The sequence below is a fragment of the Stenella coeruleoalba genome (genome assembly GCF_951394435.1).
Source record: "Stenella coeruleoalba genome assembly, chromosome: 17".
NCBI classification, from domain to species: domain Eukaryota; kingdom Metazoa; phylum Chordata; class Mammalia; order Artiodactyla; family Delphinidae; genus Stenella; species Stenella coeruleoalba.
Window position 1 is genome coordinate 51,642,714 of NC_137163.1, and position 27,345 is coordinate 51,670,058.

Here is a 27,345-nt window from a genome sequence, read left to right on the forward strand (position 1 = left end):
TTGCATCATTCTGAGGATCACAACTCTCACAATGAAAAGGAAAATTCCAGGAAAACAGTTTTTTATACACTGAGGAAGTATCTATACTGGGTCATAATTATTTTATTTCCACGTAAGACAGGAATCTTGGCTATGGCTCTCATTAAAGGCTCGCTCTCTCTTGAAGCAGACAGAAGAGAGCTGAGGGTATTTGATTTCCGTATAGTTTTGCACCAGGTTGACAGATGTAGCCAAAGAGTAAATATTCACAAGCATACCTGAATATTCATTGCAATGATAAAATAAGGTGATGTGAACTCTTAGCAAACAGAGGTGTTCACTGTGATCATAAAAAAACGATTTTTTTTTTTTTTTTTTTTTTTGCGGTACGCGGGCCTCTCACTGCTGTGGCCTCTCCCATTGCAGCCTCTCCCGTTGCAGAGCACAGGCTCCGGACGCGCAGGCTCAGCGGCCATGGCTCACGGGCCCAGCCACTGCGCGGCATGTGGGATCTTCCCGGACTGGGGCACGAAGCCGTGTCCCCTGCATCGGCAGGCAGACTCTCAACCACTGCGCCAACAGGGAAGCCCCGATGTTTTTATAGTGCTTTGTAATTTCAAACATTTCTTTCTGCAAACATTTATTACATGCATTGCACACAATATCTACTGAGGCTTGTCAGGTAGGAGAAGAATTAAATAGTCTTAGAAGATGACATATCTTGTGTGGTAACCAACAATGTAAATCTGTTCCAAGGAAACTTTTGAATCCTTCTATAGCCTATGATTTAAAATAAAAGCCTGTACCTTAGAAGCAATTTGCATCTTACCCTATGCCAATCTTCCATCCTGCTATAATCCTTTACAAAGTTATATTAATCACCAAGCTAAAATGCTCAGGATTTATATATATTCACCTAGCAAAGTGATTTATTTTCTTCTCAGTTCTCTAAGAGGTGAATTGAGTGCTTATCATAACAGGAAGTCTTTCACCCCTTATATTTTCATTATTATTCAGGAAGACTTAAAATCAAACAATCAATAAATAAAACAAACAAGGTCTAGAATTGCAATTTTGAGCAACAGTAAGGGTTTTTATTTGTTCCCAGCACTTCAGTCACTGATCAATTCTGACCTGCTAACTCTTGCCCTACATATCCGATACTCAATTTTTAAACCAAAAGCCCTTTATCTGACAGAAAAGAAAATTAATGACCTTAATAATTTTTTCTAGAGGAACTAAAATTAAGATAAAGTCAAAACAATCTTAATATTTTAATAATTTCATTTTTAAGAGTTTTTTTTTTATTATGGAAAACAGAATGTTACATTTTAGACTTGCACTCAGGAAACTCCAATTTATACCTAAGACAACAAGATCAAGCTCTGATAAGGCCAAGATTTTATTTAAACAAAGCTTATGCAGGAGCTAAAACTATTCATGTTTAGACTGTCCGAAACTTCAGGGAGTGTAAAAACATTTTTAAAATGTAATTCCCAATAACTCACTACAATAAATATATAAGAAAAGTTCACTGTTGCCTCATTAAAGGCAAATGTTTGATGCTAAAGGAAAATGTGACATTTATAATGCTGGCATATGTTCAGATACAGCTTGAGGTAAATGATGTAATGATTTGTGTCATTTAATTTCTCTTCTCAAGAATTTAAAAACTAGTAATATTGGCTGTTTTAAACAACACCATCAGCAATGTTTGTGAAACTGAAATGTATGCATATACACATATGTGCATATGTATACATGTAAAAGAATGCACACATCACACAATACTACATTCACTAAGGCATTCCCCGTTTAGGCATGCATGATTATTTTTCTTATTTGCACGATTTTATGAAAATAATAATACATGCTAGAGTGATAACACTGGCACATTCATACTGCAGCAAAGAAAGTGATGATTCTGACTCTACTCTCTGCTCTATAACTCTTTACTACACCTCTAACCAATTTCCAAATACCAAGAGAATCACTGATGTATGACTTTCTGATATTGCAAAGAAATACAGAACTAAAGAAATAAAGACAGTGATGGTGTGGCAAACCAAGTTGTATATAGTCAAAACAAATGGAGAAACTTTTAAGAATTGGAAGACATTCATCAGAGAAAGCTCAGAAAATCAATTTACTTACTATAACAAAATAGCCCTGTAAGCATGCCACTGTGCATAAAAAAAAAAGTTTAAAAAAACATTGTTTCATTGTTAACATATTATTACAATCAGTCAAATAGTTACAGTTTAGGCATCTTTTTTCCTCAGCCTTTCTTGCTTCTCAGATCTAATGAAGCTTCAACTTACTATTTTTAATGTGAAAAGCAAAAGTTCTAGATTTAATAACAGTAAAAAGTAATTTGTAAAGCTACTTTTCTAGTATTTACTTTGTACCTAGACATTCACTGCTATTTGAAATATCACACAAATCACACTCATTGATTTTTAAAGTTCTCTGCAAACTGAGGACAAAATTTATGGATCTAAGAAATGAAGTAGTTTTCAATAATAACAGCACCTCTACTGTGTTTAGGAGTTTATAAAACTTTTCACTTTTATTAATTTAATCCTTATGTTATTTTGTTACGTAGACATTATTTTCTCTACTATATAAGTAAAGAAGTTAGATAATCTGCCCAAGAACCCTTAGCTGGTTAAGGACCTAAGTCAAGTCTTGGACTACGGTTTGACTCTTTAAGTCCTTTGCTTGTTCCAGGCCATCACCTTTCCTGCTTTCACCATACTAATTATCAAAAAAAAAAAAAAAAAAACAACAAAAACGAAACAAATAAACAAACAACTCACCTCAGTTTGCTGACTTCTGAACATAAGAAAGGGGTTCTACCTGGAATCTTACGTAACGAAGTGACTCTAGTATAAAAGTGTCTTAAAAATAATGTATCTATTTTGATAAACGGCTATAAGTGAAAACATTAAAAGAAATTCTTAGCTATCTGCTTCTGCTCCCTGTTCCCACTCTGCTTTCCTCTAAAAACTCTAAAACTAAAGCCATCCAAATGTTTTAATAAATTTTACCTTACTCTGAAAATATCAGTGACAGAAAATGTCACCACTATTCTGCTCTGTGCTAAGGGCAGGAGGAAGCTCTGGGTTCTCAGTTAAAGTAACATCTGTTTTTATCTGCAAAGAACACACTAAAGGCAAAGAGTGTAGTTAAAGGTTCCTATTCACAGAGCAGAGGAATCTTATTAAAAGGAAGACTTAAATTAAGTATTTTATTTAAAAAAATAAAAATCACAATGTTTGATTAAGGATTAGGTCAACAGATCACTCAAAATGTCTGCTCCTTCAAACTGACTACTTACCAGAAACATTTCTATTTTATTATTCATAATGTAAATAAAATTCAAACATTTCTTTCTTTAAATACTATCTAATGAAATAATTTATAAAAGCAGTGAGTGTGTGTGTATATATATGTATAATTTCAAATTACCTTAATAGTTTTATCCATATCTCCATAGCACAGGGAGTTAAGAGAGATTTTAAAAGGCCTCCAAACAGGATTCAAGTTGTTTTTAATAACCTATAAAAAAAAAGATTTAAAGACAAGTTAGAAAAATATTCCATTCATTAATGCTTTGTTCTTGCCTTTCCTAGATTCCCACCACTCTCACCATTCATCCTTCACCTCTTCACCCACACAACTTTGTCAATGAAAACCTAGCTAGGATAATATTATACACCTGTTATATGAAAAATGTGATAGATTGTCTAATTGTGATACACTGTGAGAAAGAAAAAAACAGGGAAATATATCCACTCTTTTTAAGGTGCACTTAAAAATTAGAGAAGATTATTGGTTTTGTTGGAAACCAGAGTTTTCAAAGCAGGACATAAGATTCAAATATGGAATAAGAAAGGCTCAGAAAGAACCTTGCTATGTTGGTTGTGAAGTGGAAAAATAGTCTACATTCATAATTTAAAAATTTTAAAATATGTATATATAATAAACATATATACACAAATATACATATTTCTCAGTTGTGTCCATTGAAAAGGTCTAAAAGCAATAACATCCCAGTAGAATGAGCACTCATATACCCTACTGTCCAAATACTACTACACTCTTAAAGGAATAGGGTTCCATAAGAGAAATAGCTCATTCCAGACTTGGGACAGGCTAGGTACATGTTGAATTAAGAACATAATTTCACATAAAATAAGAGACTGCTTAAAGACTAATGGAGTCTTGTTAAAAGAACCCAAGAACCATTTGAAGGAGCTCTTCCTGGTCAAATTTGGATTAATATGAGCAGCAAAATTCATGACAGTAATGAATTATAAACACAGTGAATATACTATAACAATCCATGGGTCTATAATGATTCTAAAAATAAAAGTGAGAGAAATAAGAGTATCTGCAACCTCCAATATAAGTGATTCAGGTATGGATCATCAATGGATGCTAAGACCACTGGGCGAAATGGAGGTTATTCATGAAGTCTCAAAGAATCACACTGCAATCATTTATTAATTACAAAGGGAAAAAGGTGAGACTTTATCATGGCACAATCTGGTGGTCACCGGATTAACCTAGTAGCCCAGACTGGAATCATCAGTACTGGGCATCCTGACACACCTTGATGATGGAAGATACACATACTGTGTTCTAGATGGAAATGTTTGATCTGGACCTAATTGTGAGGAAACAAAAGAATCCAGTATGTTAGACATACTGATCTTGATTACTCAAGAGATTCATAGTCTGAAGGTATAAGGGAGGTAGGGAGAAGAGGACTATATTGGGAACGTAATAGCCAAATGCAAAACGTGAACCTCGATTGGATCCTGTATTAAACAAAACAAAACATATATAAAACGTGGAAAAATTGGGGAGATCTGAAGATGAATGGTATATTAGATGATATTACTAAATCAATGTTAATGCTCTCAGTTATGGAGGTGTAGAGAAATGCCCTTGTTCTTGAGAAATACCTACTGTAGCATTTAAAGGTGAAAAGTCATGATGTCTGCAGCCTACATTAGGACAGTTTTACAAAAGGGCATGGATATGTGTGTGAGAGAGAGAGAGAACACAGTTATGACCATTTGATCAATCTAGGTGAGGGATACACTGGTATACATTTTAGTGTTCTTTATAGGGTTTTAAAAATTAAGCATAGTAGCACCTCCTCATTAAAAGAAAAAAAATGAGCATGCTGACTTTGTGTCTTTGGCAATTATATATGTCTGAACTCAGATTAATATTTTTATAAATACATAATTTTTCTTTTTTTTTTTTGCGGTACGCGGGCCTCTCACTGTTGTGGCCTCTCCCGTTGTGGAGCACAGGCTCTGGACGCGCAGGCTCAGTGGCCATGGCTCACGGGCCCAGCCGCTCCGTGGCATGTGGGATCTTCCCGGACCGGAACACGAACCCGTGTCCCCTGCATTGGCAGGCGGACTCTCAACCACTGCGCCAATCATAATTTTTAAAAATTCAGATTACTACAATTCCAAAGGAAACCTCAACCCTACTTTTCAAATTCAGATATTCACCTCTGTTCGATGAACCATTAGCCAGTTTCCATCAGACATCTGCTTGTGGAATTCCAGGTATGGATCTGACTTTCCAAATAGATCCTACATTAAAATAAAAAAGCAATTATTCTCCTCCTAAACCATGTGAAACCACACTTTATACATGTTACATGTCAGCAGTACCTGAAGTTTAACTCTATAGTAAAGATATACGCAGTACAATACAGCAGTAAATACAAATCCCAACACCTTCCTCACAAACATATGAGCCTGCTCAAGTCTACCAGGAGAACTTTTAAGGCACTTGTGATAAATGCTCATAATCCTGTGTATCACACCCTTACATGATGGCTTTAAAATACAGTGATCAATAGGACCCGTTATCAATACAATACGTTTTTAGCTTGTTTTCATTATTAACAGTGTTCATTCATTCACATAGCACTGAGTAGTTTTATATAAATGATCCCATACATTAGTCATACTAACTCCATGAGAGACAGAACGAGAAAATGGATTCAGAGGAGTTAAATGACTTTGCCAAGATCATACAACTAATTAATTGATGGATCTGAGCTTTGAGTTCATATCTTACCCTTCTATGTCCAATACTCCTTCAGCAATCCCGCACATTTCTTTACACACACAAAGGAGCACACACAAGTAGATATGTGGAATGCACAACAGAAGTACTTCAAGGGCACAAAGTACATCCCCTATTTCCTCTGTAATTCACCACATCACAGCACTCCTGTATAATGCTCAAGTACAATGAGTGTTCAAAAATACCCTTATCGCCATCTTACACACACACACACACACACACACACACACACTCTTACACAGGGAGATAAAATTCTGGAAGAATGTACAAATCGTTCCCAGAGGTAAAACTCAGATAGTAAGATTGTGGATGATTTTATTTTCTCATTTTTATTTTATCTTCATTTTGAAATTTCTATACTCCTTAGCATATATTACTTATTATTTGTGAAATAGAAAGGACACCTGTTAATCTCACAGTAATATACACAGATATGTCGCTAAACTGAAGATTTTTTTCAGTCCTGAATTTACCACAGTATTAAATTAAGAAGATAATATTACTTCCTTCCTCAGCACAATCTAATGTTAAGAAAGTAACACATTCGGCACAGTCAAAAATGTAAACACAAAGACTAAGCAGAACTCTTAAAATTTAATCTTATCTTTAAGAAGAACCTTAAGTAATGTAATAAGCCTCTCTATGCCCCATTTTATAAAACTAAGAACAGCATTATACATAGAGGAGTTAACTTTCCAAAAACACATTAACATGCCCTGTCTCACTTATCTTAGAAATAATCTTTTGAGAAAGGCAGAATATCATTATTACTATATTGAAGGTCAGAAAACAGACCTTGTTTGAAAGTTCATTAATATGACAGTAGTAGAACTAAAATAAGAATTAAAAGTCCCTGACTCTGGGATAAGTTAAGTCAAGAAAGCAAGGTAGAGGAACGTATGCATAATATATTATGCTACACTTACTCATGGGCTGAGGCTGGGGAATATAAATACAAATACATACATACACACATGCACACACATATCTATGTATATAGATATACACATGTATGTCTATTTGTATGTTTATATATACACACAGACATATACACACATACGTATGCATATGCACATGTATAGACACACACAAAAAAACTTAGTTTTTTTGGAAAATGAAGGATTAAACCATAAAATATAAATTTTAAAAAAGTATTACATACAGCCAGGAAAGAGAAAAAAATATAGAGCGGACAGGGAAAGAAGCTAAATTTCTCCAACATACCTTGTTTTGATTAATTCTAATTGATGCCTAATGCCTACTGATGCCTAGGCTTTGGAACCATCTTATACATGATTGTAAAACAAAATTAAATCAAAAAAAAAATTGTAAAGCAATCCCTAAATATCAAAAGCAAAATTCGATTATGTGTTAATGTTACAGCATAACCATTCAGAGAAGAATTATTTGAAACACAAGAGTTGAACTGTAGAACTCAAGTGGAATATATAAGCCTAAAGACAAAAAGAACTTCAAAGAAAGCTCAAACTGTTTTCAGTAAAAATATTTTAATTGTAACATGAATATTTATATTCTTAAACTATTAGATATTATATAGGACAAAACAGATAAGCAATTATGTTAGTATCTTTGGGAATCAACATTTTTGACATAAGTGAGAAGAGGTGCTGACTACAGAATTAAAGAAATACAGCCTTGTAATTCTACATCTAAATTGGAAATCGTTGTACAAATTTATGATTTAGTTTCCCTTAAAAAAGAAAAGACTTTCCTATATCTGTCCACTGGAAAATCCTAGAAATAATGAGTGACAACAATCAATAAATGTTAAGCACTTCTAGTACCACATTGTGGACTCATTGTAGAAAGGCTCCCTTTGATCTGTCAATCTGGAGCAGAAATCAGATAAAATAAGCCTGGAACATTTGTCATGCCACAGAGCAGGAAGCTATCCAGAGACCTCTGGGGTCATGCCAAATGGTCTCATGAACAAACTTAAATAGGTTCCCTCCCATAGGCTAAAGCTGGGATACTTTAGGCATCAATAAGAATAAATCAATATAGTTCACAGCAATACTAAAAACTTTTTTAAAAGTCCTCATTGGTCACATATAGAGGAATTTATTATTTTGAAAAATGATAAATATGATAAAAAAATCAAACATTTCAACTTGCCTTTTCTGGACAAACTGTATCTCAGAATAAATAAATACCTAATGTGAAGAATATTTCTCTCTGTAGAAGTATTCTCACAAGTAAATGAAGAAGCGATGATAGCATGAGAATATCACTATTTTAAGACCCTTAATAAAATAATATATCTAGGTAGTTGTCATCAATTGTCACTAATACCCCAAAAGACAGAACTTGACAATGTGTGCCTCTTGATGGAATTAATGCCACCACCTATGAAACTCATACCAATTCAAGATACCACCAGATCATACCTCTAGATTCAATTCCAGCTTACAGAAATCAGGAAATAAAGGTGGAGAGATGAACATGTTACATGACACCACAGGGATTTAATTAGCTTATACAGTGTGTGGAAACTTCTATAGGACAAAGGAGTCAGTTTATTGAATAAATTCCATGGATGGATAGGAGGGAGGGGGAGAGAGAAAGGGAATAAGAGAGGAAGAGAGGGAGGAAGGGAAGAAGTAAAAGGAAGAGGAGAATTTATAGATTAAAAAAATTTAAGAGACATATTAACCAATTATATTATTTTAAAAGTCCTTAGAGATACACCAAAACATATATGGATGAAATGATGTGACGTCTGGGAGGAGAGAAAGTAGATAGGGGTAGGGATGAGACAAAATTGGTCATGAGTTAAAACTGTTAAAGATAGGTGGTGGGAACATGGAATTTTTAAAAAAAATACTTTTCTATTTTTGTATATGTTTAAACTTGTCCAAAAAAAAAGATACTGGCTACTAGTCTAAGATATTTGCACACTGAATTGTAAGGTATATGAAAATGATGAAGACTAATGATTGGATTACAGGATTACATACAAAAATCACTCAAAGAATTATTCCAAACCATGCTATAAACTAAACTGCTGTGTTCTTATGTACTGGTACTCATCCTTCAAGAAAAATTGACTTTTGAACGCAGAGAGGAAAATCTAATTAATAAAGCATGGAATTTTCACTTTTTTCCTTAAGTAATCCAAATACACTCTCAAATGCCTCTTACAGTAACATTAATGATTGTATTAATTCTTCTTTTAAGCTATACAAACACCTTGATTACCTCTAGAGGAAAGAGGTAAAGAGAAATGGCTTCTGCTTAAACACACACACAAACAGAAAGCAGAATTCGGAAGTAACTAACACTCAAAGTGATGCTTAGATGACAGAGTTCATAATATTAATTCCATTATTATTTTCTCAAAAAGGAATCAATGTGAGGCAAAACATGATACCCTTGTTGAAATCTGCATCACCTACCTACCTTATTATCAAGTTTTCTTGCTTCCATTTCAAACAAGACAACTCTGTTATCCTTTATTTCTTCAGCTGAAATCTATGAGTAGACAAGGTAAGTGAAAGAACATGTTTTGGGGATTTTGATATACTCGGGAAGTACTGAATTATTCTGTTATCTAATGGTATATAAAGTCTATACTAATATGTGAATTCTAAAAGGTTTAATAACAAAATGGTACGATTAAGAATGATTTATCACTATTTCTTTTATGCATGTGAAATAAATATTTTCCCAAAATATGCCTAGTCTGCATTATGCAACTTCCTTTTTAATGCTGTTGACCAAACTGGATCTTCCCTCTTCCAGTGAAAAATCAAAGCCCTGGAAGATTGCACAACACTAGTGAGAGCTCTCCAAACATTGAGAAGCATGAGTAAATCACACACTATAAATTCAAATATCGGATCAATATTTTCATCCAAGGTAACTGAAAGACTTATTCTACTAAAAATAAATTCCAGGCTATCATGACCCCAAAAGCAATAAAGCTAACTACTGATAATGATCTCTGTCCCACACACAGAAGTCAACACCCTCAAAAGACTGAACATTCTTATGCCTCAGGAATCTAAACTAGGGCAAAACAGCTGCTCAGAGAAATGTGTTTGATAATCGTAATAATCTTCAAACACGGTTTTCTCAGAGAGCCAGCCTTCTCCGGCAGAGCTAAAGTAAAACAACTATCTCTTCAGGCAGTGATTACCTGGACAGAACTCTAGAAGATAAAATATGTAAAAGCATGGCATTATGTAATTTGAAATCTGAAACAAGATAATGCATATATTCATTTGCACAGGTCCAGTAATCAGCAATGGAAAATTTGGACAGCAAAGTGCAAGCACAAAAGAAACATGGTTAAGAGTTAACAGGTTCAATGGCCATGTCATAATACAAGATCATTCTGGAATCAAAACCATTACGGAAAGTCTCTGCCATGTTTGCTTTGTTGAGAGCCAAATTGATCCATTCAGATTATTAAGTAATTTGCTTCCCACTTGGGAATTTACGCTTCCATCGGGAAGAGGCAAGCATTACCAAGATGTGCCTGACTCTATAGGCAGCTTAAAAAACTCAAAGAAGGGATTCCTACACTGCATTTTTCTTTCTTTTTGGCACAACACAGTTTCCAGTTGTGATCACTTTAAGGCAAGGCAACATTCGGGATCAAATGATAAAGCATGGCTGTGGAATATTTGTCTGATATACACAGTTTTAGCACGTCCTATTATGCTAAATCTTCGGAGGAAAAAAGACAAATATCTTATCGTTACCGTAATGCTTCCTTTCCCTGCAGGTCTGCCATTTTTAAGCACCAGTGGTCGAGTTAGTTTCTTACTGGAAACAATCTGTTAAAATTGGAAAGTGATAGAAAGAGCTATTTCACTTCAACATGTGAATGTTTAGACTGAAATGGTTTCAAAAAGGGTTGAGTATAAAGTTCACTTAAAGTCATTAGAAATGGAAACATTAAGTCCATTCCTTAAAGACTTAGAGATTATAAAACACATCTACACCCACTGCAAAAGATTTCCAAGGAGCCAATCTGGATAGATAAAATCTCCCCACCCACTAGTTTCTTTATCAACTACTTCAAAGTTAAATCCTTCCTTGTAATGAAAAAAGAGGGCCAGATTCTCATCATATACAAATCATTGAGCTGAAATGAAACCCCTGTAGGTAAAAGGTGGGTCTTAGAATACTCAATAAATGGGATTCAATTTTTCAGCTGAAACATAACTTCAGTATATAATCCCCACAAGATATCATTTTGATTAAAATAATATAGTAGACCTAGGTACTCTCAAATAGATCCATTTCTCAAATTTATTATAATTTTAGATACACTGTGATTTTTTCCCAATCAATACTTCTTTAATTTTCTCTTTGATACTATTTATCAAAGTTTGAGAAAATTGATCAGCTCCATGTTGTCCTTGAGACATAGGAAATAACATGACCTCCAAAAAAATTCAACACTAAAAAATAAACTCATAAAAGACAAATCTTAGAAATAGATGTCACCCACTGAAAAAAAATGACTCCTCCCTCCTGAAGCCTTCCCTATTCTATCATAAATGGTCATGATCTCTCCTTACAAGTCAAACTGAGCTAGAAGCACAATGGTGAGCCCACAGACACACCCCTGCTCTGACCCAACCTGTAATATCCTAAAAAGACAGACAATTAAGCAACTACAATAAAATATGGTCAGTGTTAAGGTAGAAGGGGTAGAGAGGACCAAGCGAGCACATGGAGGTGATCCAAACTACTCTAGGGCGTCAGAGAAGGCTTGCTAGGGGGAGTAAGGTCCATACCTAAGGTTAGAGGAGGAGCAAGCCAGGTAAAGGGATGGTGCTGGGGCCGGGATGGGGGGTGGGGGGGGGAGGTGGGGAGGGTGGGCTCAAGGGGCACCAGTCATGCTAGTTAGAACATCGGAGAAGCTGCTGTTACTTTGACAGCATTTATGACTTAAACAAAAGAACAATACTGTACTGAAATCTGCAAACAGCAGACAAGCAGGTAGAGCAATGGTATTATTTATTGAAATGTTGAATGAAACACCGATACACACATGGTCCCTACCCTCATGAAAAATAAGATAAATTCTATAATGTTCAAGCAAAACATACTCATATATGAACTCAGTCTTTAAAATAATTACAGCGTTTTTCAACTTCAGCAATTAAACTAATGAACACTTATCAGAAACACCCAATTCTTTGGTTCAAATTTAGACAAAACATTTATACTATATATACTCACTTGTCCAAGGGTACATTCACATTCTCCTAGGAAGTCATCATCACTCAGCTCGATAGTTTTGTTGTCAATGTCATAAAGCCCAAATTTCAATTTCTGAACCACTTCAAAGTAGTAATCAATAATAAATGTCTTGGAAAATTTGGGATTCAAGCAATTCTTAATCCTTTCTGTGCGGTCAACCTATATTCACTCCCCCAAAATAAAAAAGTTTCTTCAGATCAAAAGTGCATGTGTTTAATATCTTTACATACTACATGTAACTAAATACAGGCATGGTAGCTAAAGGAAGTGTTTATATGTGTATGAAAAACTTCACAATCAAGGACAAACTTGCCCAAAAAACTGCAATAACAGATGAGATGGTTTTATTATTTTTAACAGTTTTAATAAACTCTTCATATTATCAAAAGAGCAATACAGATTGCTTTTCACCTACAAGTATTTAACATTACCTCATACCACTGTTGACCACTCGTATTCAAAAATAACACACACAAAGGGTCTGACTTTGACCCTACATCTTTATCCAAAAGATTGTCACAGGAAATATTCAGTTCCACCTTTGTGACACACTGGGCAGCCATCTCTTGAGCTGGAAGAAAAACAAAGAAATGAGAAAGCTGGTGAAATGGTGCCTTTAAGAAGCACATGCATTCCTTGGGAATTCCCTGGCAGTCCAGTGGTTAGGACTCGACACTTTCACTGCCAGGGCCTGGGTTCAGTCCCTGGTCAGGGAACTAAGATCCTGCAAGCTGCGCGGCATGGCCAAAAAAAAAAAAAGAGGCACATGCATTCCTAATGAAGTATCTGAATTCTTAAGACAAATTGTCAGAATAGGATAACAGAGTGAACTTGCTAGAATAAGACTTTGTTATATGTGCTTCCAGGCAATTCAGATGTCTTATTAGCCCATGCCAGTGATATTGTTTCAGTCAGATTCTCTTGCTGGGATAAAACTCATTTACTGTGTGACAATAAAATGAAGCTTTGAAGATGGCAAAAAAGACATATTAATCTTTTCATCACTACAAATTTTACCATTCAGAAAAAGTCCAAGTATAATCTTGATCCTTCTTTTAAACATAGCCTTCTGCTACAAAACAAAACAGATTAAACCTCAACCTTAATTTTATCTTTGTTTATCTGACAAGATACTGAGTAAGATATTTGCCATTTTCAAGGAAATTTTGGCTAAGACCCAAGCCTGGGGAATAAAAAGACCCCAAACACCCCTCCTCTCCTCACCCCATCCCCGCACATTTTACAGCAGTGGTTCTCAAGCTTTGCTGCTTTTGGAATCACCTGGGGAGCTTTCAAAGCCACGGATGCTGGTGTCCCACACAAAGAGATGTAATCTAATTGGTTTAGGGTGCAACCTGGGCATCGGCTCCTTGGATGATTTCCATGTGCAGACAAGGTTGACAAACCCACCATTCTACAGAGAGCATCCAGCAAATAGGCATGGCTCATCTTTCGTCAAGACTTGCTAAGAAAGACCAGAGTTAGCCTAACTTTCACCCAGCCCTCCTTGCCCCAACCTCCAATCATTATATGAAGAAGACTGGGGAGACGGAGGATTAGCTGGGGGCTGGCCCTGAGAGATGATGCAGTGTTGAGGGTGAGCTACTTTCCTTCCTGAACCCAGGGAAAGAAAGGGCCTGCAGGTGTCACCAAGAAGAGGAAGCAGACATTACATGCCCCAGCTGGAAGTCCACTTAGCCACCTGTCTAAAGCAAAGTGGAGGTTGCAGGTTCTGGAGGCAGAAAGGTACCTCCTCCCCTAGAGCTGCTGACAACATCCTTAGAATGTGGAGTAAGTAGTTAGTGCCCTTGTCTTCCACTCTGAGATTTAGCTTACATTCTGGGACTACAGGAACAAATCTACTCATCATCTTGTTAGATTCAAACAGGATTTCTGTGCTGTACAAAATGTGTGATCAGTTCTGAAATAATAAGGATCACTATTAGAAGAGCTCTTTGGCAGTGTCAAAAAACAACTCGTATCTTATAAAAACTAAATACTGTTAGACTCTAAAAACAGCAGCAATCCTCAATGTGTGTCAAAAAATGCAATACTAGCATTTAAGATTCCTAAATTAAACAGAATAATAAGGTAGGTTTTGTAGCCTTAGTAGCTAAAAATTCCTTTTAAAAGCCATGATATATGTATGTCCCTTCACCTGAGAAGAGAACTATTCCCTAATAAGCAACAAACTTCACAAATTCCCAATTTGCTTCCTAAATTCCCTACATAGAGATGTTGTAGTAAGACTAAAACTACTATGGCCTTTTACTATGAAGTCAGATTTTTTTTTTGGGGGGCCACTTTACATGCATCAAAATTATTAAGTGGTAAAATACACAGTACTGACAACCTGTACGAAAGATACTAAGGTCAAGGAGAAATCAATAAAGCAGACAGAGGAGAATTAACAGTACTAAGAGTGCAGGTGAGACTGACACTGCCCAGGCTTTGAAATCTCATTTAAACAGATGAAGAGGGAAACAGCACAGGGACAGGAAAGAACAAGACAAGAGAAGCGAGCATCTGTATCAGGGAAAGCCAAGCAAGACAGAAAGCGGGGCAAGTTTAGAGTGTCCTGAGAGCCAGGCTGAAGGACTCAGTAGGTGCGTAATAAGGCACTACTGCAAGTTCTCAAACTGGGGATAACAGGATGGAATGGTTTATTTTAAAATAAAATAAAAGTAAATAAAATAAATTCAACAGACAAATGGATAAAGAAGATGTGGTACATATATACAATGGAATATTACTCAGCCATAAAAAGGAACAAAATTGGGTCATTTATAGAGACGTGGATGAATCTAGAGACTGTCACACAGAGTGAAGTCAGAAAGAGAAAAACAAATATCGTATACTAACGCATATACACGGAACCTAGAAAAATGGTACAGATGAACCGGTTTGCAGAGCAGAAATTGAGACACAGACACCAAGTGGGGAAAGTGGCAGGTGGTGGTGGTGGTGGTGGTGGGATGAATTGGGAGACTGGGATTGACATGTATACACTGATATGTATAAAATGGATAACTAATAAGAACCTGCTGTATAAAAAAATAAATAAAATTCAAAATAAAATGTCACTTGTGTCAAACCTCTTCTAATTTTATCTTGGAATTTAGAACACTCCAACATATAAAGAAAGTCTCTTCATCTAGTAATACACAAAATACAGAATTTACCAAAATTAGCATGTCTTCACACCAATTTAATTCAGAAGATTAGTTATTTATTTTCTGAAATATATACAATACTAGAGGTATTTGCAATAATAGTGTGAATACAATCACCATTCTTTCTCACTTTGATTTATGAAAAAAGAAAAAGTGCTAAAAACATAATAAGAGGCAAGAAGAAACTAGTAGGAAAGGGCAGATACCTCAAAACTCAAAAGCACAGAGACAATGGTCCAGGGACTTTGAAGCTATGCACATCCATGAAGTCTCTGGCATATTGACACTGGGGCCTCATCCTCAATCTCTTCTTCCTTTAGATTGTGCATGCCTAATTCTCCTCTTCTGTGCCTTTGACTAGTACCTCTTCCCCTCCCATCCAAGAAACTGTGAGCATCCCTTTAGGCTCTGTCACCTCCTGACCTTTGGCTACCTTTACTTCTTTGACCTGACCCCTCTCAAGGCTTCAGCCATCCACTTGGCATAAGGTACTCCCAAACCTATATCTTTCACCCCTGTCCCTATGCACAATTACTTTTACCCTATTTTACATCTACTGTTTTCAGCCCTGAAGCATCCTCCCTTGATTGGCCCCTTCCTCTTCATTGCCTCATTTCATAGGCTCTGGAATCAGACTGCTGAGTTCTCATTTGTATCCCACCACTGGCTTAACGTGTGACCTTAGGCAAGAGCTTAACCTCTCCGTTTCCTCATCTACAAAATGAAAATAATAACTGTTCATAGGGTTATTGTAAGGACTAAATGAATTAATATATTTAAACAGTGACTAGAACATGGTAAAAGTTGTTTTATCATTATTATTATTTTTTTTTTTTTTATTTTAAGACTACCTGCCTCCAGGGTCTGATCCTCTCCTATCTATCCCATGTTTCATATTTTTTATTATTCCATTCCATGTTTCCCAATTATTCCAACCCGCACCAAGTCCCTTGTTTGAGTTACTGCTGCATTAATAGTAACAGATTACTACAGTACAGCACAATATCAAATTTGGAGCAATACACACCTGGGTCGAATCCTGCATCTGGCGCTAGCTGTGTGACCTCGTATAGGTTACTTTCAGAACCTAGATTTCCTCATCAGTAAAAATAAAGACACTGCAAGTGAATTCGCGAATCTGACATGTGCCAGGCATCTTGCTTTTCATATTTAACACAGAATCTATGGAATAAATGTTAATTGTGTAATTTTTTTTCTTTTGCATAAGGTAGTTTAGAGTCTCATAAGCTGCATGGATAATGTAGTATCTTGCGGAGAGACTTAGAATGAGCAAGGACCTCTAAGGCTCCCACAAAACAACTTGTAAAGAATTCTCTACTAGCAGCCAGAAAGCCCTCAAATTTCCAAGGATGGGGAACAGAGAATGAAGATAATACCTATGTGTAATGTCAGTCTCATAGCAAAGAGACACAACACATCAGAAGAGCATTATTTTTTTTTCCTTAAACATGCTCATACAAGAGCTACAAAAATAACGTGCCAGGCACATCTGATTATTTAGTAAATTGCTGACAGTTACATTACTGCATTGTAGCTGGGACACAAATTTCCTCTATTAGCAGCAATCCCCCCCCTGAAAATGACTCTTAGGGCAGCATCGTTTTTATCTAGAAACCCATTATGGCTGAATGGCAAATGGAAGAAATTACATAAACACTTGGGTCTGAAATGTTCTTAATAGCCACATTTATGAAGATTTTCTTTTCATTTCCTTTCTAAGTAATTACCCAGCACAGGATAATTTTTATTATATTAAAATATCCAGTTTTTAAAAGAGCAATAGGTATTCTTTTATGATGGAAGAAAACAAAACAAATGTTTTATAGCCTTTAATATGGAAAATAGGAGATTTGGCTGGGATGAGTGGCCAGGCAGAGGAATGCATGTGCAACTAAAGAGCAATTCTATGTATTTCACTCCTCAAAGAGCAGGATGCTGGAGAGAAAAGACAGAAATAGCCTCTAGGATTAGACAACAGCTTCTCTACTGTATAGATTACTTACTGTAGAATTGTTCGGTTTCTAAATGCAATTAACCCTTAGAAAGCGTATGAACCATTCTCCCAGTCACCCTAACTTTCCTGAATCAACATAACACAGATAATTCAAAGGAATTAAAAATTAAGACCTAATATCTGAAGTAGGACCTCATGTGTGAAATTTAAGGCATATGGTTATTCCCATGCCCTAGCTGAAAATCCTCAAGTCCTGTCTGCTTCCTCTTTTCCCATCTCCCCTTAGACTCACTCCTTAGATCTCTTCAGTAAAGGAGATTCTGCCTACTATAACCCCAAATCTCTCCAATGTGGAGGTGCAGAACCTTCCCTATACCCACAGTCACAACTATGTCATGTCTTCTGTAGCTCTCACCTGCCTACTATAATAGTCTCCCAACTGGTATTCCCACTGCCATTTTCTTTCAATTCACGTTATGATTTTATCACTTTTGATTAAAAAAAAAAAATCAGGGCTTCCCTGGTGGCGCAGTGATTGAGAGTCAGTCTGCCGATGCAGGGGACACGGGTTCGTGCCCCGGTCCGGGAAGATCCCACAGGCCGCGGAGCGGCTGGGCCCGTGAGCCATGGCCGCTAAGCCTGCCTGTCCGGAGCCTGTGCTCCGCAACGGGAGAGGCCACAACAGTGAGAGGCCCACGTACCGCAAAAACAAAACAAAACAAAACAAAAAACAAAAAAAATCATTACTGGCTGCCCAGGGTGTACCCTAGTCCAATCAGCTACACCTAGAATGTATGGCTCTGTCTACATCTGCCCCAGCCTACCCAAGCAGCTACCTCTGATAATGACAGGTTTGTAGCATGCTCAGCATATACGACACACTACGAATTGTAGCAATTATTATTTTATTGTAGTCAAATATTTTAATTGACTGTCTCAGCATTGATGGCCTATTATTAAATAGTAAGACTCAAAGCACTTTTTTCATCCTTGTTCATAAAAATCTTCTTGAAATAATAATAAAAGAACCTCTGGGATTTACACAAAATGAATTTGCCAAAGTAGTCAGCCTTGACTATACATAAGTGTAATTGTCCTAAATTCTCTCAGTAGAGTTTATTTATCTGAGCTACTTCATAGTTGCTGCATGGGGACCAGTGACCAGTGACAATGACTCATTATTTGCCCTAAAACAATTGGGAGGGAAAAGTCGGTGCCCATCCACCAATGCCTTTAGTAAACATCAGTCTTTAGCTGATGAGAAGTTTGGCAATATTAAAATGTGCTCAAAGGTTTCTTCTGGTTCTAATACCATGACTCACTAATTGCTATCCATAGTGTGTCCTGCATGACCTCCACTGAAAGCGAGCTGGGGTCCCCCTAGGGCAGCTGGAATGCGGCCCAGCAACATCAGCAGTACATGCCTACAGTGTTTCTCAAATTGTGTGGCTCACAACAGTAATAGGTATCCCCCTCCTAAAAAAAGTGGGAAAGGGTAATATGTCAGTAAATCCAAGAGCTGCTACACTACTTGTAAGTCCCAACCCAAACCAACAGGTGTATATATTAAGAGGTTACTGTATACCCATTACTATGCTAAGGATGGGGGTGAGGGGCATGATACAACAATATAAGACCTTAGTGCTCATTATAAGTGTACCAGGTGATCCAATCACTCAACACTGAATATCTTCGACACGTTGTAAATACAGAGGGTGAAGGGATGCAAAAAAAAAAAAAAAAAAAAAAAGGCGAAATAAGTACCTAGCTATCTCTGTATACATAGAAGTATAAAACTGTATGGTGCAGACAGAGAGCAACAAAAGGCCTCAGAGGTTTTGTTTTGTTTTGTTTTTGCGGTACGCGGGCCTCTCACTGTTGTGGCCTCTCCCGTTGCAGAGCACAGGCTCCGGACACGCAGGCTCAGTGGCCATGGCTCACGGGCCCAGCCGCTCCGCGGCCTGTGGGATCTTCCCGGACCGGGGCACGAACTCGCGTCCCCTGCATTAGCAGGCAGACTCTCAACCAGTGCGCCACCAGGGAAGCCCCTCAGAGGTTTTTAATCCTCAGAAACCGAGGATTAAAAGTATATTCCATTACAAATGAATTTGCATTCATATTGTCACTTGCTACTGGATTTTCTTTCCCCTTAAACTTAAAGGTAGAGAGTGTGGGAACAAAGAAAGAGAGGAAAGAGGGAAAGGAAAGATAGTTACTTCCATACATCTGGATAATTTTGGGGTTTGCTTTTTGCAATTTTCAAAGTGCTTCCAAATAATATATTATATTCTGTGCTTTACCAAAAAACCCTAGAGAATTGGCCAGGCTAAGGAATACTACTATATGGTAAGAGGTCAATACATCATAGCTATAACTATAATACTAAGCATGAAAATATCTGGATTGCCCCAAAATATGTTCATAATTTTCAGCACATTGTTAATTTTCAAAACAATGCATAGTGTCTATTAAAAAAATGAATTTCTCCAAAAAGGTTAACTTAGTTACCCAACATAAACAAGCTAATAAGCGGCAAGGCCGGGGCAAGAACCCAGGTTTTTTTCCCCTCATGCCAGAATGCCCTGAGGGCACTAAAGCGTCTAATTAATCATTACTTAATATAACAGCAATATTTTCTAATTAATTTCCTTATGACTTTTTAGTTAGTATATCAAATGTTATATTCAGCCTGATACAACTTAATGAATAGGATCTTAAAAATTACAAGATTAATATTTATACCATAACTATCACTATCTTTTTTTTTTTTTTTTTTTTATGCAGTATGCGGGTCTCTCACTGTTGTGGCCTTGACGCGCAGGCTCAGCGGCCATAGGCTCACGGGCCCAGCCACTCCGCAGCATGTGGGATCCTCCCGGACTGGAGCACAAACCTGTGTCCCCTGCATTGGCAGGTGAACTCTCAACCACTGCGCCACCGGGGAAGTCCATATCACTATCTTTCTTAAACAAATGTAACCAGAATAAGAGCTGAATGGTTTATATTTACATCATAGCAGTTCCTCTTCAAGAGAGCCCATTAGATTGTAAATTACTTAAAGCTAAGAAAGTATTTGCTCTGTGCTAGACAGTCTCCACACACACAGATCTACATGGGGGTCACTGGATCTCAGTGTTCTCTGAGCACACTGCTGGACCATCTTAAGGGAGCAAAACTAATTCTCAGGAATACACCACACTTAATATCCAAGACTCTGGTATCGAAAAACTTACAATAAAGAAAATTACACTACGTTTGACCAGTATTCAGAAGATGGTGATGCCCACATTGTTACTTAATCCCAACCATGGGACACTAGAGATGGGCATAGGGAATTAGGTCAAATACAGAAGCACAAAAAACAGAGAAAGGGGCATGCTTTCTTTTCAATGTGCAAAAGGGACCACAAGAGGTCACTGGCTCAGGAGTCAGAAAATCTGGACTACAGTTCTGTGTCAGTCACACCATAGGTGGGTAAATGCTGCAGCTTCTCTAGGCCTCAGGGTTTTTCAATCGTTAAATCTAAGAGTGAGTCAATCACTTTAACCTGTAAGGCTGCTTCCAGTTAGTGTTCTATGACCTTAATTTAATTACAGTGAACATGACACTTGTTTAGGAACTGGTAGTTAAGTAGTAGGAAAAAAAACTTTTTAAAAGGGGGGAAGAGAAAGTTTATAATAACCAAGGAGAGAAATAAAAGGAAAAGGATAAAGTTTTCCAAACTCAGCCTCTATCTCCCACTATTGAAAAAGTTGTATCTGAAAAAATTATTTATTCAGTTACTCTCGCACTGAAGGAGGTACCTTTGCTTGAAATTGTTATTCAATCCCCCAACCCAAGATGACTGGAAAAAATAATGCATATCAACAAACAAAACAGAGGGCCCAGTCTATTAGGTACATGCAGCATAGTAAGGAAGTAAATTTTACTACCATCCATGGAATTTCACATTATTAAACTCTCAGTTCATATCATGGCAGCAAAGGGAATCAGCTTTTGGCCACCGTGTGTTTTTTAAATGAATTTCCAGATTCTTCAGTTATACTGAACAAAATCTAAATAGATCTATTGCTGATACCTGAACATGCAGAATTGGAGACAGCAGGAGTTAATATGAAAGTGTTGACGCTTGATCACTCTTCTCTTTCCTTGAACACAAGGAGTAAGTGCAGTTCTACCCTGTCCTCATTGCTACAAAGTAAGCAATCAACTAAGGCCCCTTCCTTGATTTCTCTATGAAATCTCACCTGTTCTATGATTCATAACAGGCTACAGAATTTACTTAACATGTGTTTCAGGTTATACTGCTTTACTAATCCCTTGGCTGCTGTGTATACATTTTAGAAATTAACTGATTATATTTTCAAGCGTATCAAATGAACAGTTCATCATAGGTGCACTGAGTGATGTGTTAATAAAAGTTAGAAGCAGTGGGCTTCCCTGCTGGCGCAGTGGTTGAGAGTCCGCCTGCCGGGGACATGGGTTCGTGCCCCGGTCCGGGGGGATCCCACATGCCGCGGAGCGGCTGGGCCCGTGGGCCGTGGCCGCTGAGCCTGCGCATCCAGAGCCTGTGCAAAAAAAGTGACAACATCTCAGTATTGCCTCACCTTACGAAACATGCATCTTGGCAAAGTTAGCTACACAGTACATACCTCACCTACTTAAGTGAATCATCTTTTACCAAAAACTGCCTTGATAAAAATCAGAGCTGCATCCCCTAGGAGAAAATTCCAGGATGCTCAATTGAAAATTTTGTTAAGTTACAATAAAGACTCAGTAAATCTGCTGGCCAGCTGTGCAGCAGGCAGTTAGACATTATATTAAGGCACAGCAACCTGCTCAGATTGAATTCCCTTGGGGTTCTCATTCCCCTCAGGGCATTTTAAGAACTTCCCACCTTCTGCAATCTCCCAGATGTTGGACCAGCAATCAGAATGTCTCACCTACCCTTATTATCCAACTATGCCCAACTCTGAAAGAATGCTTTCTAAAACTTGGCTCCCTCCTCTTCTCAGCTGGGCACATGAACTATCTAATTGGGCAAGACAGGCATTTCACATTTTAATACTACATGCTCCTCTCTAGTTCATGGTGAACAATGACATGAAAATTCTTTCCACTTAAAACTGCAACAATTACAGAGTTTAAAAGCTTGGTTTGTCCATACAAAAGTTTGTATGTTGAGAAAGAACTGTTGAGATGTTTATACACTTCCTGATTTCAAGAATATTCATTTTATGTTTGCTTAGTATACACATTCCAGCTGTTTTTAACTTTCTGGCAAATCGCTTTATATTTCCCAATCATGAACAGTTTAATAGTACTATTCATTCACTCAACACTCATTCAATAAATACTTACAGAATGCCTGTGTGTCAGACACTGTTCTAAGGGATTAGGAGTCAACAATGAACAAAACAGACAAATATCCCTGCCCTCATGTGGTTACACTGTAGGGAGATATATAGTATGATAGGTGATGGTAAGGGCTAAAGAGAAAAACAAAGCACAGAAGGGAAGCAAGAAGTATTGAAGGTGGAGTGTCATTTTAGTATTTTATCGACTTATTTTGACAATACCATTGAAAAATACTTTTTAAAATTTTCCCTTCTTTTTAAAAAATTCTGACCCCTAAGCAGATTGTACATTGGTTTTTCCACTAAGTGTTTCTAGAGAAGACAAAAGCTTAAACTTGGGGTGTGGATAAGTTAGATTGTGTCTACCAAGCAGTGCATTATGAAGCCATGCGATAAAGGCCCTGATGGTGAAATGACCTGTTGGAAAGTTGGAGGTTTGGGTGAGCTCCTGCATGGATCGCTCAAGGGGTGTTCTTCCTGTGGACCAGGAACGCAGAATCTCTAAAGAAACCCTTTGCTCTTAAGATGTAATTTACATATTTGCTTTCAGTTGAAATAACTGAAAATATTAAATCTAACAGTTGTTTGTCTAATATAGAGAGTGTCATATATATTTAAGTTGTGTATTTTTATAAAGTAAGCCAAATACCAAGAAAGGGGGGAGAGGGAGCAGACAAATTTCTCCTTACAGTTGCAGATATCTATTTTAACATCTACTATCACCTTAGGGTCTAGAGGCATGGTAAACTAAATGCTCAGAGTATTCAAGTAGCCTGATGACAATGCATATTGCAACCACACTGCTGCTTTGGTAATTTTCACAGGAACCAGACATAATACATCCACTTGGTAAGAGGATATTTCAAAATTATTTGCCAAGATTAATAGGCAGTATGTCACATTTTTCATGGAGAAACAGCGTTAGTATGCTATCCATCTAATTTATATTGGTAAATTTGACTATTACATTGACTATTTTAATGTCTTTTTAAAAATTATGATTGCATACTCATAAGATGTTATAGATTAAAAGAATAAACAGTCTCTCCAAAAGAATCCCAATACCCTGCCCCCACAGCTTCCTCAACTATATTTAAACCAGCATAACTGGCTTAAATGTAGTTATCATAATCTTATCAAAAAGTAGAGTGGTGATCATTCTGTAAAGTATAAAAATATCAAATCACTGTTGCACCTAGAACTAACATAGTATTGTAGTACTTCAATTTAGTAGCACTTCATCATATTGTAATACTTCAATTGAATACATAAATAAATAAATAAAACATATACATAATGTCTGCCTTCGATCATCATATTAGAAACTTAAATAATGTAGTCAAATAAAATCTATGATACTTTACTTTTAGGTACTAATTTAAACCTCCTTCTAGCCAGTCTTTTAACAAATCTTCTACCAAGTATTCTACCTAATTGTTTGGACTTTAACCCGATTAGCAATCCTTATAAGGTAAGTAAGAACATAAAGGGAAAATATTGGTGGGAAGGAAGCTGGCCTGTAGGTAATAATGGGTACATTAAAGGAATGGCCAAGTTTGGACTCTTCAAACTTGTTGAGTGCCACCAATGAAAGTAGTATTTATCGTTGCTAAAAGATCCACCTAAAAGATCATGCTTTTGATGAGCAGTGGTGGCTAGTCACAAATCCTTGAAGGTCAAATGTTATTTAATCATATTTCACATCCTACACTAACTCTCTTGGTTTTGCTGACAGGCATACTTTCTAGCATAATACATCACTGGCTAAAGAAAGTTTTGAAAAAGAAAGAGAAAAGAAAACTCTAATAGTAAGAAAAAAGCACAGCAATCACCAAGAAAGAAAGAGGGCAAGGAACACTATGTCTAAAGCTATACCAAAAACTGACAGGAGTTAGGGTACAGTATGAATTGGGTATCTGAACCCAGGCTACAAAGGAAATATTCAGGGCAAGAGTGATACCACTGTAAAGAGTATATAAAAATACGTAATACTTAGGTTGCCTTAAATTTATGTGGAAATGAAGACCATTGTCTATAAAGTGTTCACAGCTATAGGTAAAATTAGGAGAGGCGTTCAGTCATTAAGCAACCCTTAAAAGGCAAAAAACCATTTTGTTTCCCCCTTCCTGAAATCTCCTGTCCTTCTCCTTTCTTAGGCGCTCAGTCTGAGAGAAGAAATCCTGAAAGAGAACTGCACACTTGACTGTGGGGTTATGCCAGGCACTGTGCTGAATGCTGTGCAGTGCTGAAATGCGGCTCCCCCTCAGAGGCAGAGAGCCTCAGCATGGTCCAGTCCCAGACACCTACCTCTCAGAATGTTTTCAGCCCAGAGTGGGATGCATTTCTCCAATTCATCAGCTAAAAGGAACTGCCTTTTTAAAAATTCTCACAAAGGCAAAAGAGTGGCCCTGGGTACCATAGATTAATCTATTGATGTGCCTATAATTGCCATCATACATGTCATCTGTTCTCAGTTCTCCATTCTTTTCTTATCCTTTTCTGCCTCCCTCTACCTATGCTCTAGGCCCACACAAATTGTGTTTGGCTCTAGCTGGCAGCACTCAGAGCTGGAGTTTGCTGTCCTCAATTAATGACAACAGCAGGATATATGTAGCTATATATAGCTTATCACTATGTGCCTGACACTTTGTTAAGTGTAGTCCAAAAATGATCTTATTTAATCCTTATAACAACCCTATGACATAGGAGGTATTTTATCTCCATTTTACAAATGCAGAAACAGGCCGTAAAAGATTAAGTAACCTGCCCAAGGTCATACAGCTAACAAATCTCAACGTATAGATCTCATACCTAGGTATCCATCTTATCCCAAAGAGTAATAATGTTCTTTACATTAAGCCATAAAGCCTGTGCTCAGAAATCATACAGATGTGAATTTCAACTCTAATGCTACCACTTACCATTTGTGCAGTTTGGTAAATTATTCAATCTGAGTTTCCTCAAGTATGAAATGGAATAGCAATACCACTTAAGTTGGCGGCTGTGAGCACTAAATGAGCTAACATATATAAAAGTTGTCGGGCAGTGCTTGTGGGATACTGTAATCAATACTCACTGCGTTCAATCCCACCCTTCCTTCTATTTGATTATCAGTTATAGAGGCAGCCACGAAAAGATAACACCAAGGATAAGCAAAAATTGTGGATCATCATCAAGCACAACGTCAGTGGTAGGCTTGCTCGGTCTCCCAGAGGTTCTGGCACTGCAAAACTAATGTAACCGCACTTCCTCCACGCCCCTGGTTGCGGTGAGCCCCAAACAGAAGAAATTCGTAGCTGGAGCCTGAACTGGAGCCGCTAGGATACGCCATCTCGCAACCTCCTGCTTTACACCAAAATTAAGAATCACCTTTGCCCACCCCACCTACCTAGCAGCTTCCCCTGGAACCATCGCCTACTCTGAGGCCCACCCCATTCCTCTGGGTATTCGCTAAGGCAGAGCGGGACGCGTGACCCAGTACCTCTCCGGGCTAGGAGCTGCGGCAATTTCTGGGCGTGTCCCCCTTCCCTGGGCCGCAGGCCTGACTCCCCGCCTGGAGGATCCCGGGCACCGCCCGCCCAGGTGCACTAGCACCAGGTCCAAGAGGCGCCTCGCGGCCCGGAGCTGAGCCCGGAACTCTGGCTACACCGGGAGGCGCGGGGCAACCCTGGGTCTCGGCAGGCCCCGACCTCGAGTCCAGCGGATCCAGAGGCCCCGCGCGCCCCGGCCTATCCCTGGCCGCGCGTAGCCCAGGATGCACTTACAGCGCGAGGTCAGGGCGGGCCGAGTCGCGCGGAGCCTGCGGGCCCAATTCTCCCGACCCGGACTCTTCTCCTGCCCCAGTGGATCGGTGGGTTGCGGGTGGCCCGCCACTCCGGGCCCGAAACAGAAAGAAGTCCGCACTCACTTCTCCGTCTAAGGTGTAGAAGTCGCTCCAAGGTAGAGACCAGGCAGGTACACACCGCGGAACCTCCCGGTCGCCTGGGATTCACGGAAACCTGGGGCGGATCCGGCTGAGGGGAGGGGCGGGGCAGGGCTGAGGCCGGCTCCGCCCATCCCGGCCACTGCCGGCCCAGAGCTCGTAGACACTGATCTGTTCCTGTAGGTTGATGCTTCAGGGGTAGTAGATCGCTTGCTTACCGAAAACTCCAAGTTGACTTAAGGCGTTTAAGTAAGTTATTTGGTGCACCAAAATAAGTTCCTGAAAATAAAAGAAGTTATATTTGAGAAAATTTATACCACAAGCTGAACCAGGAAAGAACCAGCTTCAGCATGAAAGTAGTGAAATGCTAACTACTAACCATTCTTATTTAGAGCGCTTTCAATGTGCAACTATCAGAGTCATTTGATATTCTTAATTTCATTTAATCCTCACAAGTTTGTAACGGATTAGTGCCATTATCCCCATTTCGCAAGTGAGAAAAATATGACTAACTGGAGATTTGATAGCTAAGTAATTGGCCTATTTGCCCAAAGTCACAGATTCAGAGTAACCTCT

The 27,345-nt window shown here is 38.0% G+C and overlaps 1 protein-coding gene across 3 annotated transcripts in view; it reads right to left on the bottom strand.

The window, feature by feature from the left end:
* CPNE3 (copine 3) overlaps nucleotides 1-27,345 on the bottom strand; it is a 51,727-nt gene that overhangs the window by 18,907 nt on the left and 5,475 nt on the right. The window contains exons 2-8 of one of the 3 annotated variants that reach the window (XM_079901453.1): nucleotides 26,755-27,048; nucleotides 12,882-12,913; nucleotides 12,322-12,501; nucleotides 10,830-10,904; nucleotides 9,523-9,594; nucleotides 5,517-5,600; nucleotides 3,451-3,540 (exon numbers count right to left, since the gene is read on the bottom strand). In XM_079901453.1, coding sequence (XP_079757579.1) covers nucleotides 3,451-3,540; nucleotides 5,517-5,600; nucleotides 9,523-9,594; nucleotides 10,830-10,904; nucleotides 12,322-12,501; nucleotides 12,882-12,905 — 525 coding nt within the window. In that variant the 5' untranslated portion in view covers nucleotides 12,906-12,913; nucleotides 26,755-27,048. Of the gene's footprint in view, nucleotides 1-3,450; nucleotides 3,541-5,516; nucleotides 5,601-9,522; nucleotides 9,595-10,829; nucleotides 10,905-12,321; nucleotides 12,502-12,773; nucleotides 12,914-21,568; nucleotides 21,920-26,754; nucleotides 27,049-27,345 lie in introns of those variants that run through there. The other 2 variants (XM_079901451.1, XM_079901452.1) reach the window with 2 other exon arrangements.